This window comes from Cicer arietinum, chromosome 6 (assembly GCF_000331145.2).
Source record: "Cicer arietinum cultivar CDC Frontier isolate Library 1 chromosome 6, Cicar.CDCFrontier_v2.0, whole genome shotgun sequence".
In the NCBI taxonomy this organism is placed as follows: domain Eukaryota; kingdom Viridiplantae; phylum Streptophyta; class Magnoliopsida; order Fabales; family Fabaceae; genus Cicer; species Cicer arietinum.
In genome coordinates, this window is record NC_021165.2 from 70,083,631 (window position 1) to 70,099,498 (window position 15,868).

The 15,868-nt window shown below is 28.1% G+C and overlaps 1 protein-coding gene across 1 annotated transcript; it reads left to right on the forward strand.

Moving 5' to 3' along the window:
* Positions 1–13,109: 13,109 nt before the first annotated feature.
* Positions 13,110–15,161, forward strand: LOC101491016 (uncharacterized). The gene is made up of 3 exons (XM_004494922.4): positions 13,110–13,300; positions 13,395–13,460; positions 14,846–15,161. The coding sequence occupies exons 1-3, from the start codon at positions 13,253–13,255 to the stop codon at positions 14,891–14,893; spliced, it is 162 nt and encodes a 53-aa protein (XP_004494979.1). The 5' UTR covers positions 13,110–13,252; the 3' UTR covers positions 14,894–15,161.
* The last annotated feature ends 707 nt before the right edge of the window (positions 15,162–15,868 follow it).

Below are 15,868 nucleotides of genomic sequence, written 5' to 3' on the forward strand. Positions count from 1 at the left end.
GATCTTCCATCTCCAGCTCTTTTTCAAATGTTATTTGTTAGGAATTCAACATATTTGATTAGAAGTTAAATATATTTTTAATTTTTATAAAATTTTAATTTTATATTTTTAATTTATGTAAAACAAAAATAAAATTTTTATTCTATATAAAATTATTCTATTAGTATTTTTTATCAGTGTTAAAATAAAATATATTTAATTATTCTTTCAATTAAAAAATTTTGAATGATGTTTTGCGAAGAAAATTATAAAAAATTTATTACATAAAAATTTAGAATTTTTAACTTACGATGAATTAAATATATATTTTTAAATGTAAAAAACTAGTGATAAAATTAATAAATATATAAACTTTAAAATTAAATTTTGAATTTATTTTTTTATAGAAGGTCTTTTTAAACTATTGAAAATATACTTTAAAAAATTCATTGAAAATTATATGTTAATTTAACAACAGAGACTAAAACTGTATAAATAATAATTTTATATAAACTAATAATTGTATTTTTATTTTATAAAAACTAAAATTGAAATATTAAAATTTTATATAAACTATTTAACCATTGAATTAACTTAGGTTGTTAATACTGGGTAACCTAAAAAGATTGAATTTGGGATTTTTGAAATAAAAAGAAAAATGCTAAACAATATATTTGACACCTTATTTATTGCATAACTTCGCCTATCAATGCTTAATCAAACAAATACAATTGGAATTCGAATTTTTATTCAATCAAAATTTTAATGCTTAATCACGTGTTTTTATTGATTGGTGATGATTGTTTCTTTAATATTGTTATCTTTTTAATTTCGAACATAATCCACAAATAATGGCTTAGCATCTTTGCCTCCGGGACAACCAATTGGAGGTTGAAGATGATGAATAATGTATGCAAATTTTTTGGTCATTGATTTGAGGAAAAAATGGGCTTTGGGAAGAACAAAAAGATTGAAAACTATTTTCACTTTATGTTCTTTAATTTTTTTTTCTTTCTTTTTTTTATGTATACAAATAATTTAAGGGAATACATATGTGATTTAGTCAAAACTAACATTAGTGTACCACAATTTTTTTCAAATATTTAATAGGAAAATATTCAAAAAAACATACTACAAATAAAGTGTATATTTTTTTAAACTAATTAATTTCTGGAAAAAAAAAATCATCTTTTAACTAATTAGTAATTGACAAATATTTATCTTGTATTTGTTTTCTACGTAAAATTATAATTAGTATATTATAATCTTCTTTAAAATTTTACGTAAAAGACATTTAATAGACACTATTAATAAAATGTATATTTTTCCTTTAATAAATTAATTCATGTTTTTCTTTAACTAATTGAGAAGGGAAACATATTTTTCTCGTGTATAATTTATACAAAAAATTATAATTATTTTGTTACATCTTTTAAAAAAAAATTATCAAAGATACTCAAAAGACATACTACTCTTGAAATATGTATTTTTATTTTAATTGATTGGTTTGTGAAAGACCATATAACTAGTTGACCGTTGACAAATAATCTTGTGTATTATTTATATAAAAAATATATATTTATTGTATTATAAATTATAATCTTCTTCAAATAATAATATAAAAATATATATGAAAGAAAATGTATTGTAACAGATGATTTTAGATTTTATAATTCTACTCTTGAAATATGTATTTTTATTTTAATTGATTGGTTTGTGAAAGACCATATAACTAGTTGACCGTTGACAAATAATCTTGTGTATTATTTATATAAAAAATATATATTTATTGTATTATAAATTATAATCTTCTTCAAATAATAATATAAAAATATATATGAAAGAAAATGTATTGTAACAGATGATTTTAGATTTTAAAATTTTTTTTAAAAAAAAAAAAAAAAAAATCACTAGTACTAAAATAAGAATAGTATAATCAGATCTAGTGATTAGGAAAATAAAAAATATGTTAACGATATGCATAAAAATTGCAAAAGCTAATAAAAAATAATAAAACCTAAACTTTAAGAATAACAATTAAATTAAATGTCTTTCACCGACCAATGATTCAAGAATAATGTGAAACTCACAATCTTTGATATCATGCATCTTTGAAAAAAATAATTACGTGTATTCGTCCATATTGATTATAGAAGGTCATTCACATTGTCAATCTAACTAGATGACAATTCATTTGTAAGGCTTTGACATTTGAATTCGGTGGTAGCCTATATAAGTTCTTTACTCAAAATATGGTACCAATAAAACGAGTTATTTATTTCTCTGAACACCGCACCAAAATTGAAAAGAAAAACACCACACCACGATGACGAGCAAACCAACGTCGTACTCAGACGACAAAATCATAGATAAAATACGGGTGGGGGGATTAAATATGTGTAGATAATAATTTATTCAAATAGAAGAAGAGAATAAAATAACTCGATAAAGTAATTTTATGTCAAAAAATAATCTTAAATCAACCCTATTGTTGGAAAATTTTAGCATTGCAAAGAAGGACGTGAGTCATTTTTCCGGCTTAAAATGCAGGTTGTTTTATCGACTTTGGGAGTGCGAGTCATTTTCTCGACTTCGGGATGCAAGTCGTTTTCCCAATTTAAATACGAATCGTTTTCTCGGCTTGGGTGCGAGTGTCGTTTTATCGATTTAGGGGGTGTGAGTCTTTTTCTCGCCTTTGGGTGCAAGTTATTTTACCAACTCAAAATGCGGGTCATCTTCTCGGTTGGGTTGCGAGTCATTTTCCTGGCTTAAGATGTGGGTCATTTTCTTGACTTCGAGGTTGCGATTTGTTTTCCCAACGTATGATACAAGTTATTTTCTCGGCTCGGGTGTGAGTCGTTTTCTCAACTTCAGAGGTGCGGGTCATTTTCTCGACATAAGATGTGAGTCGTTTTTCCAGCTTCAAAGGAAAAAAGTAAACAATGTTAGTAAGAAATCTCGACTTCAAAGGGAAAAGTAAAGGGTGCAGGTTAGAAATCTCGGTTGCAAAGGAAAAATAAAGAATGCAGGTCAGTCATCCCCGCTTCAAAGAAGAAGAAAATGGTGTGGGTTAGTCATTTCGAATTTTAAATCCAAGGTTGTAGGTCAATCATCTCGGCTTTTAAATCGGAGGTTACGGGTCAGTCATCTTGAATTTTAAATCAGAGAGTGCAAGTCAATCATCCCGACTTTAAATTATAGTGTGCGGGTCAATCATCCCTTTTTAAATTAGAGGTTGAGGATCAGTAGTTCCGTCTGTTAAATCAGAGCGTGCAGGTCAATCATCTCGGCTTTAAATTAGTGTATGGGTCAGTCATCACGTCTTTTAAACTAGAGGGTACGTGTTAGTGTCCCAACTTTACATTTAAACACTATTGAAAATATTAAATGTCATGAATCCGTTTGATAAATGAACATTTTCCTTCATTTTCATCAAATTTTTCAATCAACTTTTTTTCAATTTTTTTTGTGCCCTAACATATGATTATCATAAAAAATTAATTTTGAAAAAAATATTTATAGCACATGAAATTATTGAAGGAAGATTAAGAAAATGAATTTTAATGAGAAAATCTATAGTAAAAAAAAAAAGATTCATAGAAAAAAATAAGATAAGGTGATCTCATATGGGTAAATGACTTGATTTGTTAGTAGTATTTCGTAAAAGAAGTGTGTTAATAACTCATGCCACAATTTCAATCATGTTTTTAATCCACTTTGGAGGATATGATTTGCCTTAATCTATCTTCACACACTTAAGGAATATATTATGCTTCAACTTTAATTCATTTTATGTAAGCCATATTATTTGCTCATCTTTTTTAGATTGTCAAGCTAGTGAGCTTTCATTCTATATTTTTTTTTATGGCCCTAATTTTTGGTTAGGTTGCCCTTTCGGGTTTTCAACCTAATGGGCTTTTTCTAACTTTTTCCTAGGCAACCCTTTTGAGTTTTCGACCTATTAGGCTTTCATTCATTTTTGCACCATAATTTTTGCCTAGGTTGCCCTTTTGGATTTTCAACCCTGTGGGTTTTTATTCATGTTTATATCCATGCTAAGCTAACTTCAACGCATGCAATATTGTCCACATCTCAGTAGTGAGAGCATTACACATACCAACTTTCCAAACATACCCTCTAATCCAATTTTCAAATGAATCCCAAAAATTACATCCACATTCAGCAAATGATGCAGAACTCTTATAAGTATCATCACAATTGAGCTTGATTCAATTGCTATCTTGTCGGCTCCAACAAACATGCAAGATCTATGGTCTAAATAGATGTACATTCATCTTCACTTGGTTTCCATTCTCGATCTCTTTCACAAGATGCATGGTTGTTTTAGTTGGTTATTAGGTCGTTGAAAGCCTTTTTCAAAAATTAATTTGTTCCTCCATTTCCACAGATACCAACACGATATCATAAAGATGGGCTGCCACTGAACCCTTTGATACTCTGCAATATTCTCTCTAAGATTGTAAGATATCCAATCATTGCAAGAAAAACAGTAAAAATTAGTAAATTTGTTAGTAGGAACAAGTCTTATCAATACCTATTTAGTCATATGGCCAATCCTTCAACACATGGATCATAGATTATTTAGTGTCCATGCACCAGTTGCACTCAACAAAGATTGTCGAGTTCCATTTGTGTCATGCATGGTTTGTCAAAAGTCTTTCATGTGACATAAGCCTAATGAAAGTTTGGATCCAACGAGAGTCTTTCCACTTCCCGGTGATTTTATAATTGATGTCAATAGCAGTAATAGTTTGAATTAGAGAAAGGTGTTTATAAGCATTGCTTACACACAAAAAACTCATTAAATTTATTATCATCCTAACCCAACTTGTTTTCAACATCTTCAGGAAGAGGAGGAGGAATAACAATAATGTGATTAACCATATCGTTAGTGAACCAATTTTGAAGCAGATCAAGGTTTCATTTCCCTTCCTTGTTTTCAACATCTTTAACGGTCAAAATAGTATCTAAAATTAAATCGGTTTGCGACAAATTGAAAAAAATATATTGCTCATTTGGGATCCAACAATCAAGCAAAAAAAATTTATCTTCCTTCCAACCCCAAGTTTCCAAGTAATATTCTGCTGAAATTTGTCCCAATGTCTTCATTAGAGATCTCCATGGAGGAAAATCATTCGACTTGCAAATCATATTCTCCACTAAGTTTCAATTTCTCCTATACTTATTCAAGAGAACCTAACACCATAAAGTCATTAGAGTTAGTCAATAAACTCCAAAGTATTTTACAAAGAAAAACATCATTCATCGAATGTGAGACAACTTAGGTCCTACACGCGTTGCACGCATCAACTTCCAATAACCTGCATCGACCTGATCAGCGATAATATGCAACATACGATCCATAAAAATAACTAAAAGATAAGAAGAAAGGGGGTCATCTTGTCGAATACCTCTAGACAAAGCAAGGATATCAAGCTTGTCCCCATTCCAAAAAAAATTGAAAGATAAAGTAGAAATACAAAGATGAATTATATTATTTGACTCCTCATGAAACTTACATTCTTGAAGACATTGAGTAATAAAATTCCAATTCAGTTTGTTATATGCCTTCTCCAAGTCAATCTTTATTGACATAAAGACCTCCTGGCTCTTTATTCTTTTAATTACATGAACTATCTCAGCAAAGGTTTCATACGGTTCACCATAATTTTAGTAACCAATTTATAAATCACGTTGCAAAAAGAAAATTGACAAAATTGTTTGAGAAAATTCGGTTGGTCAACCTTTGAAATGAGCACTAGAAGTGTATTGTGGGTTTCCTTTGTAGCCTCCAAAGCATGTAGGTTGCCATCTGTAGCATTTTCCAATCTAGATATTTTTTTCTTCAATGTTTTTGAAATGTGGAACGTACTTACTTGTTTTTCTCCTTCTTTGTTGGTATCTTTTCTAAAACTATCATACACCTTTCGAAGAGAGTCAGACTTATTTTTTACTTTATTTTGTTGACCTTTTCCCTTGCCATAAAACATATAAGGTTTATTCTTCCTTTTTTTTTTTATGTTGCACAATAATTCAATCACCATGTAGCAAATCATATTGATTTCCTCTATAAGAATATTGCTTGTTTCCTTTCCACTAAAGACATCTATTTATGGAACTTTTGGATCTGGTTGTTGTAGCTCGCCATTGCCATTTTCCACCACCGCCTTTGTCCTATTGTTGCACGTTGCATTGTTTTTATTCTCGTTGTCATCACCATTATGTTTCGACATACTTTCTTTTGCAGTAAGTAACCTTGGTCATGCAATTTAGTCGCATGTGCCCTAACATCCATAATTTACACAGATAATATGAAGTCCTTCATATCGAATATTGTACTACTGACCTTTGATTCCCACCTTTCCAACCACATGTTGATGCAAGTCTATTTCTACGCAACTTCTAGCAAACCTTCCTCTTGCTACATTGAGAGTATGTGTATCTACCTTCATCAATTTCCCCACAACAGTCGCAAGAACCAAAAGAAAACTTTCTTATCCAAACCAACTTTTTGTCGATGGTTACACTTGTATCATTGAACTCCGGAGTCCACCGATGTACCGTGAGGTAGTGGTCGAAAATCATCCACGAACCTTCGTTGATCACTTTATTTTTGTCCCATGCGCTGTTAAACTTTGCCATGTAGTAACCACTCTATACATCCATTATTTCAAATCCCCATGTTAGCTTCTAAATGCTTTCCAATTTGGACTACATAGTATTGAATCCAAGTTTTTTCCCTAAACCACCAATGCATCCTGCCAAGGGGTACTCATCACCTCCATTATCTTAGGATCAACATGAAACATATGTAGCAATCTGTTACCATTGACATGCTCCATTTGAACAAGCTTTTATGCGATTAGATCTGTTTTGGCTCGATCTACCACAATTTTTTTGCCTACCACCTTATCACGAAAAGAGATAGGTTATTGTATGTTATCTTTCTTCATTTCTCCTCAATGATCTAGAGGTTCTTGCTGGTTACCGCTTGTTTCTAGCAACAAACGTTGTGTCGTAAAGGAAAAGGTCATAGAAACCCTAGCAGACGTTAAAACCTAGCAGACATTTTCAATAACGTATAAAAACTCTAACAGACGTAAAAACCCTAGCAGAAGTTTCTTAACTAAAAATAAAATTTATAAATTTATAAAAATTGAAATTTTATTTAACCATGTTTATAATAATAGCAGTAGTGTGTTTTGTAAATGAAAAAAACTCAAAGCCAAAGACCCCAAAGTACAAATATGTACCCTCCTATGTTGCAACTTGTTAAAATGCAGTGTAATATATGGTGTACACATAGCAAATAATAAAAATGCAATTTTCTAATTAAAATACAAACGCTTTGTGAGAATGAAGTTGATTTTAAACAACACATGACTTCCTTTGCCCATTATTTTAGTTTATTTTAGTTTGGGAATGTGAATATTTTAATAATGTGTAACTTTAAACTTTAAATAAATCACTTTAATTATGATTTTTTATTATTATATCTTTTTTTTAAAAAAATTAATCAATATATTTTACATTAAAATTTATATGCTAAAATATCTTATTTTTTAGACTTTGATGAAGTTGCATCTCCGCTTTGCGACTACATGGATGATGATTTTTTTCTTGTATTAGGAGGTTGCATTTCTATAATGCAACCATATATTAAAAAAAGAAAAAAGAATTTATAGGTGGTATCCTGAAGATGCGACCTCTTATTAAAATAAATAATAAAAAAATTAAAGTTTATAGATAGTTGTATTCTGAGGATGCGATCTCTTACTCTAGAATAAAAAATTATTTAGGATGCAACCTCATAAAGTTATAAAAAAAAATAGAAAATTTTAATATATACTTTTTAATATGAAGTTTAATTAAAATATATATATATATATATATAATTTAAAATAAAATAAAAAAACCTTTAATTATTGTGACTCCCTCCTAATAATTAGCGAAGCTCTGCCGCTGGTCAAATGAGTTTACGGAGTTGAATTTAGATGGTTCAGTTGCCAAATATAAGACAAGATTGGTGGCAGTTTTTGTTGTTGCAAAAAGCATAGATAGATTACTATCAGATGTTTGCATTTATGTTATTTATATGCAAAAAGATAAAATGAAGTTAATCTCTCTCAGCTACTTTTATAAATTATCTTGAAGAACTTTTAATCTACAATAGTACTGAAAGATATTATAAATTGTTTCTATAATTTTTCTTATATCACACATGCTTATATTAGTATATAAAATCAAATAACTAAATTTTTAGACATCTGATAAATCAATCACAAGCCTTAATTAACTTAATTGTGAGACTAGGATAATAATAATAATATTAATAATAATAATAATAATAATAATAATAATAATAATAATAATAATAATCCATATAAACACGTTTTAAGCTGCAATTGTAATTCATAAGTTATTGATATTTTTTTTTCCTTACAATAGATAGTAAATTTTATCATAATTAATTTAAATAAATGCGAATGTTGGATTCGAACTCGAGATAAAACTTAACAATATCAACATTTGTCAATTGAATTAGGATTTAAAGACAAAATTAACTATAGTTAGTTGAGATGATTGAAGACTCAGAGACAATTTAAACATTTTATAGGCCTCGTTTTAATTTTAAAAATTTAAAAAAAAATCAATTTTAATAATAATAAAAAAGGGTAAAATAAATTTTAGTTTCTATAAAATTTCAAAATTTTATTTTATTCCTTAAAAAATTCTCAATTGTTTAATCTCTAAAAAAAATTTATTGACTTTTAATCCTATTTTGAATTTCTTTTAAATAAAAAAATGATACTTTTAGTCACTAGAAAAAATCTCTATAAAATCAAATTAGAGACTAAAAATAAATAAATAAATTACAAACTAAACATAAAAGATTGTAATTTTATTCTGATTAAAGATATATTTATAAAATAAAATAAAAATTGTAACTATCACCAATTAGAACTATATACTTTGGGAGTTCTTGCCCACCCCAATAGCCTGCCTTATTGGAGTTGGATGATATGAATGAGGTGTTTTTTTTTTTTATTTTTTAAATAAAAATAAGTTCTCATCTAATTTTACTCAAAATTTCACTTAATAGAAGGTTTAAGTGTTTAACGTTTTGTTTCGTGAATAGGTACAAAGGCCACTTGCAAGCATAACCATCGAAGATAGCTGCGTCAACTAGATAAAGAAGATATATATTGTACACCACACCCCGTTTATGCACGTTTCTTAATTAGAATTTAAATATTGGTCCGTCACATTATTAAAGTGTAACCACTTTTCGGTTGTCTTAATCTTTAGAAAATCAAAATGGGAGGATAATACTGCCATCTTATAAAAATATAAAAATAACGCTGACTCCTCCCTAATACAATCTACATCAATCCTCTTTGTGCATACAAGTCCAAAACAAATTGACACAAAATTGTATTTTCAAACTCTTTTTCAAGTTGGATAAGGTCGATTAGTAGAATCCACGATTGATATAATACAATGGATATTACCTTGCCAAACAACACAAAAGGATCAAGCATAAAACTAGTTTACATATAACAACAACAACAAAACTACAGAAAATTGGGGCTGTTTGTGATTTGAATCAATTTTCAAGTAAAATATAGGACACTCAAACTTTTGAGTCAAGATGCCCATAATAAGACATGCTTTGAATAAGAAGATTTGGTTTCGAGTCGAGTCGCATTATAGCACAAAAGTAAATATAAATTATTTTTTTTGTAAGTATATGGTTTTAGCTCTTTTGATATATTTAAATTTTATTGACTTAATGACTGGTTTGATAGACATGATAAGAAATACAATATAAATAAATTATCATATCTGAGTACAATGTTTGATGAATCAACATGATATTATAAATTAATACAGAATTCTATCATTTCATATCTCTCTAGTTTAAATTTATATTCTGAATATGAGTTGAGTTAGAAACGAGTATGATATGATTTACTCAATTACTCTTATAAAATATAATTTAAAATATAAATTGAAACATAATAAAATATAAACATGAAAACAATTTATAAATTATCATCTAAAATATAAAAATATAAATCTAATCAAATAGAAAATAATTAATAGAAATTGATATTAAAATTTAAAATGAAATATTAATAATTAATTTATTTATTTTTAATGATTTTACACAAGGGTAGTTTTGTCTTTTTATATAATTTAATAAATTAGTATTCACAATTATAAAAATATGAAAGTTAATTGAAATTTTAAAATAAACATAATTTGTTCACAAGGTATTCTTGCCATTTATTTAATAATATGTAATTGTTCACAATGATAATTTTGTTATTTAAATATAATATATATTATATCATATCATAATGAGATGTGTATCAAATACATAACAAAATAAAATATTATCATGTTGATTATCATGTGTGTATCAAACACATAATATGATAATGTTTATCATGTCACTATCCTATCATATACTATCATATGTTTATTCAACTTTATATTGTCTCTTTTTATTAGGTGCACCAAACGAACCCTAAATGTAATTTTTGTCATTTATCTTTTATTTAATATTTATTTTGGTCATTTTCTTATTTTTTTGATTAATTTTATAAGTGATATATTTTAGTCTTTGTCAAAATCACAACAAAAGCTATCACAATATTTGGTAATTAGAATTTCTTCTAACAATTGTCAATATGTATCTACTATAATATTTTTTTCAAAAGAACATCTATTTAACCCAATAATAAGTTTGCACTTGAAAAAACTATTTTTCATGTTTTAAAATATATGTAAACTATTTAAAATGAATGACATTTATAAAAGATGAAGAACAAAAATATTTTTTTAAAAGATAAAAGAACAAAAATGAATATTTGATAAAATAAAAAAAATCAAAATAATATGTAATTTATGAACTTTAAATAAACCCAATTGCACACTTCTATGAAAAATACTTTATCCATACTTTTCCAAAGTTTAGAGAACTTGATGGGTATGAACAATAAATTTAAAAATAGTATTAACAATTAACTCTTTGATATATTTTTTTAATATATTTTTTTATTGATAAAAAGACACACGAGTCTGACCAAATTTATATGTAATCCACATATTTTGATAAAATCTATTTAAGTTTTAATCAATCAAATAAAGTGTATTAAAAAGTATCTCTTAAATAAACTATTGTTAGCACTACTATAAGATGAACGACCGATTTTTCAATTTTGGTGAAGTATACAATTTTAGATGATAATTAGTCCTATGTACATTTACAAAAACTACTCGAGATGAATAGAATAAAATGTGCAGACCAAAATGCCTTTATTTCATTTAGTCTTTTAATTTAAATTAAACAATAAACAAAACCGCCTTTATCTTAATTTTTCCTCTTTATTTATTTATTTATTTAATTAATCAATTATTTATCTCATAAACTTTTCCTTATAAAATACTCTCTCTATCTCTTATTTACAAAAACATTTGTTATTTTGACTTTTGTACTTTTAATTAAAATATTAGTTTTTGAATTATGTTTGTTCAAATAGAAATTTACATTTCATTAATATTTATCTTTTGAATATCTTTTAAATAAAAATTATAAATTTATAATACACAAAAATACAATATACTGTATAAATTATGCACGTATAAAAGTTTATCGCTAATCAGTTAATTAAAATATAATCAAATATATTATAGTTTAGTATAGCTTGAATATTATAAATGTTTATCTTTTGATTTATATTTTTTAATATTTGTCTTTTGAATATTCTTTACATAAAAACATGAACAAATATATACTATAATTTAGTGTATAAATCATACACAGGATGAATATTGATCATTGGTTAGTTAATTAAATTATGATGTTTCACAAATTAATTAGTTTAATCATAAATTTATATTTTTTAATAGTGTTTTTTTAATATTATCAATAAAAATATGATAAAAGTTACAGTAGACAAAAATTATTATATAATAATTGTAATTTATTGTATAAATCATAAACAAGACAATTGTCTGTTATCGATCAATTAATTACATCGATGAATTAATTAAAGATCAATTATTTAAAACAAAAAATTATATATTTTAATAGTGAGTCTCTTAAATGTCCTCTTATAAAAATAGAAAAAACAAACCATATCACATATAATAAATTTTTTTTAATGCACGTATATATAATAAAGATTAAAGTACATAAATTATAATCTACAGAACAAACCATGCACAAAATAATTGTTTATTATTAATCACCTACTTAAAGGATAACAGTGTGTCACTTGAATACCCTCTAGATAAAGTTGTAGAGAAAATTATATACACACTTACATGGCACAATTTTGTTAAATATGTTGGGTTTCTAATGATTACATTGCGGAATTATGGGATGCTCTAGAGGGGATGCAGTTGGCTAAGAACACAGGTTCTTGGATTATGTTATTGTTGCTAAGATAAAGGTTTGATGCATGTTGTGCTTCATTTCGATTGGAACTTCATTTGGATTATGTTATTGTTCTGGACTGGATCAATACCCATGTCAAGAATCACACAATAGGGGCCTATCCCGAGTTGGCCCAAGGCCCGATCCATCAAACAAACTCCACCAAATTTCCATGGCTCTTGTAGGAATGAGAGGAAACACTAAGTGGAGAACGCAATGATAAACTCATCAAGGATGTGAGCATTACAACACTAGCAAAGTTCGAACAACACTAAATGGCTATCATCTACACATTAACAAAGTGCACATTATTTATCCATAATTTATTCTCTCAAAGCTACTACTGAAGATGATTCAAAGGTTGGTTGATGATGATTGGAGTATTTTTAAGCACATCTATCACGAAACTGATAGAATAACGAATAGTTTAGGTTATATTAGATGTGAACTTGGTAGGCTAGTAGTGGTTTTGTTATTTTTGGTAGTGTACATCTTACTGTAGTTTTGGGCTTAAGCCCATCTGAATCTTAATTTTCAAAAATATATTTGGAGGTGAAGAAAAAATATAGAAAGGATTTGGATCTCAATTTGCGGCCCAATATTGTGGGCCTCATCGGGATGGTGTCAAAAAATATAGAAAAGAAAAAGTAAAACAGCGCAGATCCTTTGAGATTGTGAGTAACATCTTTCTCTCTCTAGGGTTCGATAATTAAATCGAGAGTTGTGAAGAAGAAGTGTGTTATCTTCTTCGTTCGGAATCGTTACCTTTGTGCTTAACATTTGCGTTCAACCAGAATCGATCTCATGGCACCTCCACCAGGACCTTATTCTGGAACCAGCACCCTAGCTTTGGTACAACCCTATTTTCCCTTTTGTTTTTGTTTCACCAAACTGTTGTAATTTTTATTTTATTTATTTATTTATTTTGCGTTTTCTTCATTGGTAGGTCGCAAGAGCTTCTGTTTTCTCATTCGGTATTGTTTATGGAAGTATTAAGCTCAAGTACCTTAAGGTATTCTAACGAATCCCTCATTCTTCAATGTATACGAAACCCTAGTCAGAGTTTCTTTCAATTTTGCTATGTGGTTTATCGATCTGATTTCAATTGATCTATTGTCACTGCTATTAAAAAAAATCCTTTTTCACTTTTTTTGTATGCAAAATGAATTGGAAATCGGTCTTAATCTTAATTGCAGTTCACATGCGTTATTTTTCACTGTGTGCTTATTGAGTGTGATTAATCAGATTTTGAGGTACAATTGTTTTGTCTACTTAGATTGCCTTTTCATTCTAATTTGATAATTGACTATGCGAGTTCTTTTTATCGAATTTCCCTAGCAACATGGCTGAGGTTTAAGGGATTCTGATTTTTTTTACTATACAACAATGATTTATTATTGTTGGTTTTATTAATGTAATCTTCAGCTCTCAAATCATTATAATACCAATTTTCAAGCTAGATCTACAGTATTAAGTTGAATTCCCTTTGTCAGTTCCTTTGCCTGGGTGATGTTATGTGTTTGATGGGTATGGAATCATTCTTCAACATTATTTTTAAATGACATTTTTGGTACGATAGGATACATATTTTTTTTATAAATATAAAATTATACACTGGAATATGAAAATAGTAATAACCACCATTATTGTCATTTCTCACTCAAGTTATACTGTAATTGTTTCATTTAGTAACAACTCAAACTTAGCATCAAATTGGTGATGTGTTGCTTGATTTGAAATTGAGTGATAAGTGAGTCTTGGGTATGTAAATATGAGAACTCCACAACTAGCACTACTGGAATAAGTACTCACTACTCAATATGGGTAAGACAACTACTCATGTATATCCACCCATCCAAGTGCTGATGTCTATTAACAAGCTTAGCGATAACATCAAAAACTCCATTGGTTTTTTAGAATAATACGTTTTGGTTGTGTTCTATTTTGTTATGTTTTGTACTGTAAAATATGAGAAAAACAACACAAGCTATTAAGATCTGAAGCCGTGTAGATTTGCTTGTTGTCTTGAATAAGAAGTTCCCTGATGATGGGAAAATATTTATATTCTGTTTTGTACACAATTCTGAAAAGTTCAAAGCAGATCTTGTTCATTTTTTTTGACAAAAGATCGGATTTACTTCTTAATAAAATCAAATGGCAAGCTATGCGCATCTTCATGTGTTATTTTTTTTAATGGGCTGGTTTTGGACTCGTGTCACTAGTGCTGAATCACCTCTCATATTTCCATTTGTTATTTCTAGATTATTATTTAAGAAATTTATGATGATTGCTTCAACGACTTTTATGATTATTGTGCACTTTGTAGAACTTCTGTCTACTTTTAAGCGTAAATTCACTGACATTTGATTCCTGTTATCACATTTGTTCTACTTTCAGTCAAAAGCTAAGTCTCAACAGAAAGCTGAGGCCAAGTCTCATCACTGAAAGCAGTGAGATTGATGGAGCAGAAAACCAAAATAATTCATGACATGGAACTGTACCATGTTTTCTCCCAATTTTTTCGTTTTCTGATTTAAGCTTTGGTTAATCATAAAGCATTGAGTTTAGTGCATTGAGAAGATGTTCAAAGTATGATGGTTTTGCCCTGTTTTAATAGTTACCTACTCTCATTTTGAGTTCCAAGTTTATATTGCAAGGGCCTGCTATACATTGTTTTTCATTTGCTTCTAGACTGGAAAAAGTTATTCACTAATTTTGCTGTGTCTTCCTTTAGATAACTACTACCTTGTTCATTTTAAAATTTTTAGGTTCGGTTGTAATTGAGTCAGTCAATCACTTTGTTTTCACGTGCCCTGTAGATAGTCATAGTATGAGTCCTCAGATTAAGTAAAAACAAATTGAAAATGGTTGTCTAATTTCTAGTCAGTCAATCACAATGTTATAGATTTATTGAAACATTTTCTTTCAAAATTGGGTTTGTCTCTTCACGAACCCATTCTTTTTTCAATGGTACCATCATAATATCAGACTTTGGCTTCCTGTGGGTCTATATGTCAAGAAAAACAAAAGAAAATATATCCAGAAAACTTATTCAGCAACACAGAAGCAAACCTAGAAAATTCTTCAACACTAATTTTATTTTTTAAGGTTGTTCTCTACTTTTCTGGTCTCTTCATTTTTTTTGCTGGAGTTTGGATTTTGTTTTCGAAGAACCACTTTCTCTAATGTTGATATTGGATTTATTTTGCGGTAGTGATATAATAACTTTGGTGGTGCTCGTAAGAAGAAATCAAAGAATAATGAGATTTTTTTTCTTGATTTTTTCACATCCAATATAGTGTAGGATATGTGGATAGGTTTGGGAAGAATGTGGCTGATGTTTTTTTTTTTAATATTAAACGGTCTGTTTAGTGACAGATGTCCATTATTTAATGATTTTTTAATAAATTTGATGAAAGA

Coding starts and splice junctions, on each gene's coding strand:
- LOC101491016 (XM_004494922.4), top strand. CDS start 13,253: ATGGCACCTCCACCAGGACCTTATTCTGGAACCAGCACCCTAGCTTTG. Junction 13,301..13,394: donor GAACCAGCACCCTAGCTTTG/GTACAACCCTAT, acceptor CTTCATTGGTAG/GTCGCAAGAGCTTCTGTTTT. Junction 13,461..14,845: donor TTAAGCTCAAGTACCTTAAG/GTATTCTAACGA, acceptor TTCTACTTTCAG/TCAAAAGCTAAGTCTCAACA.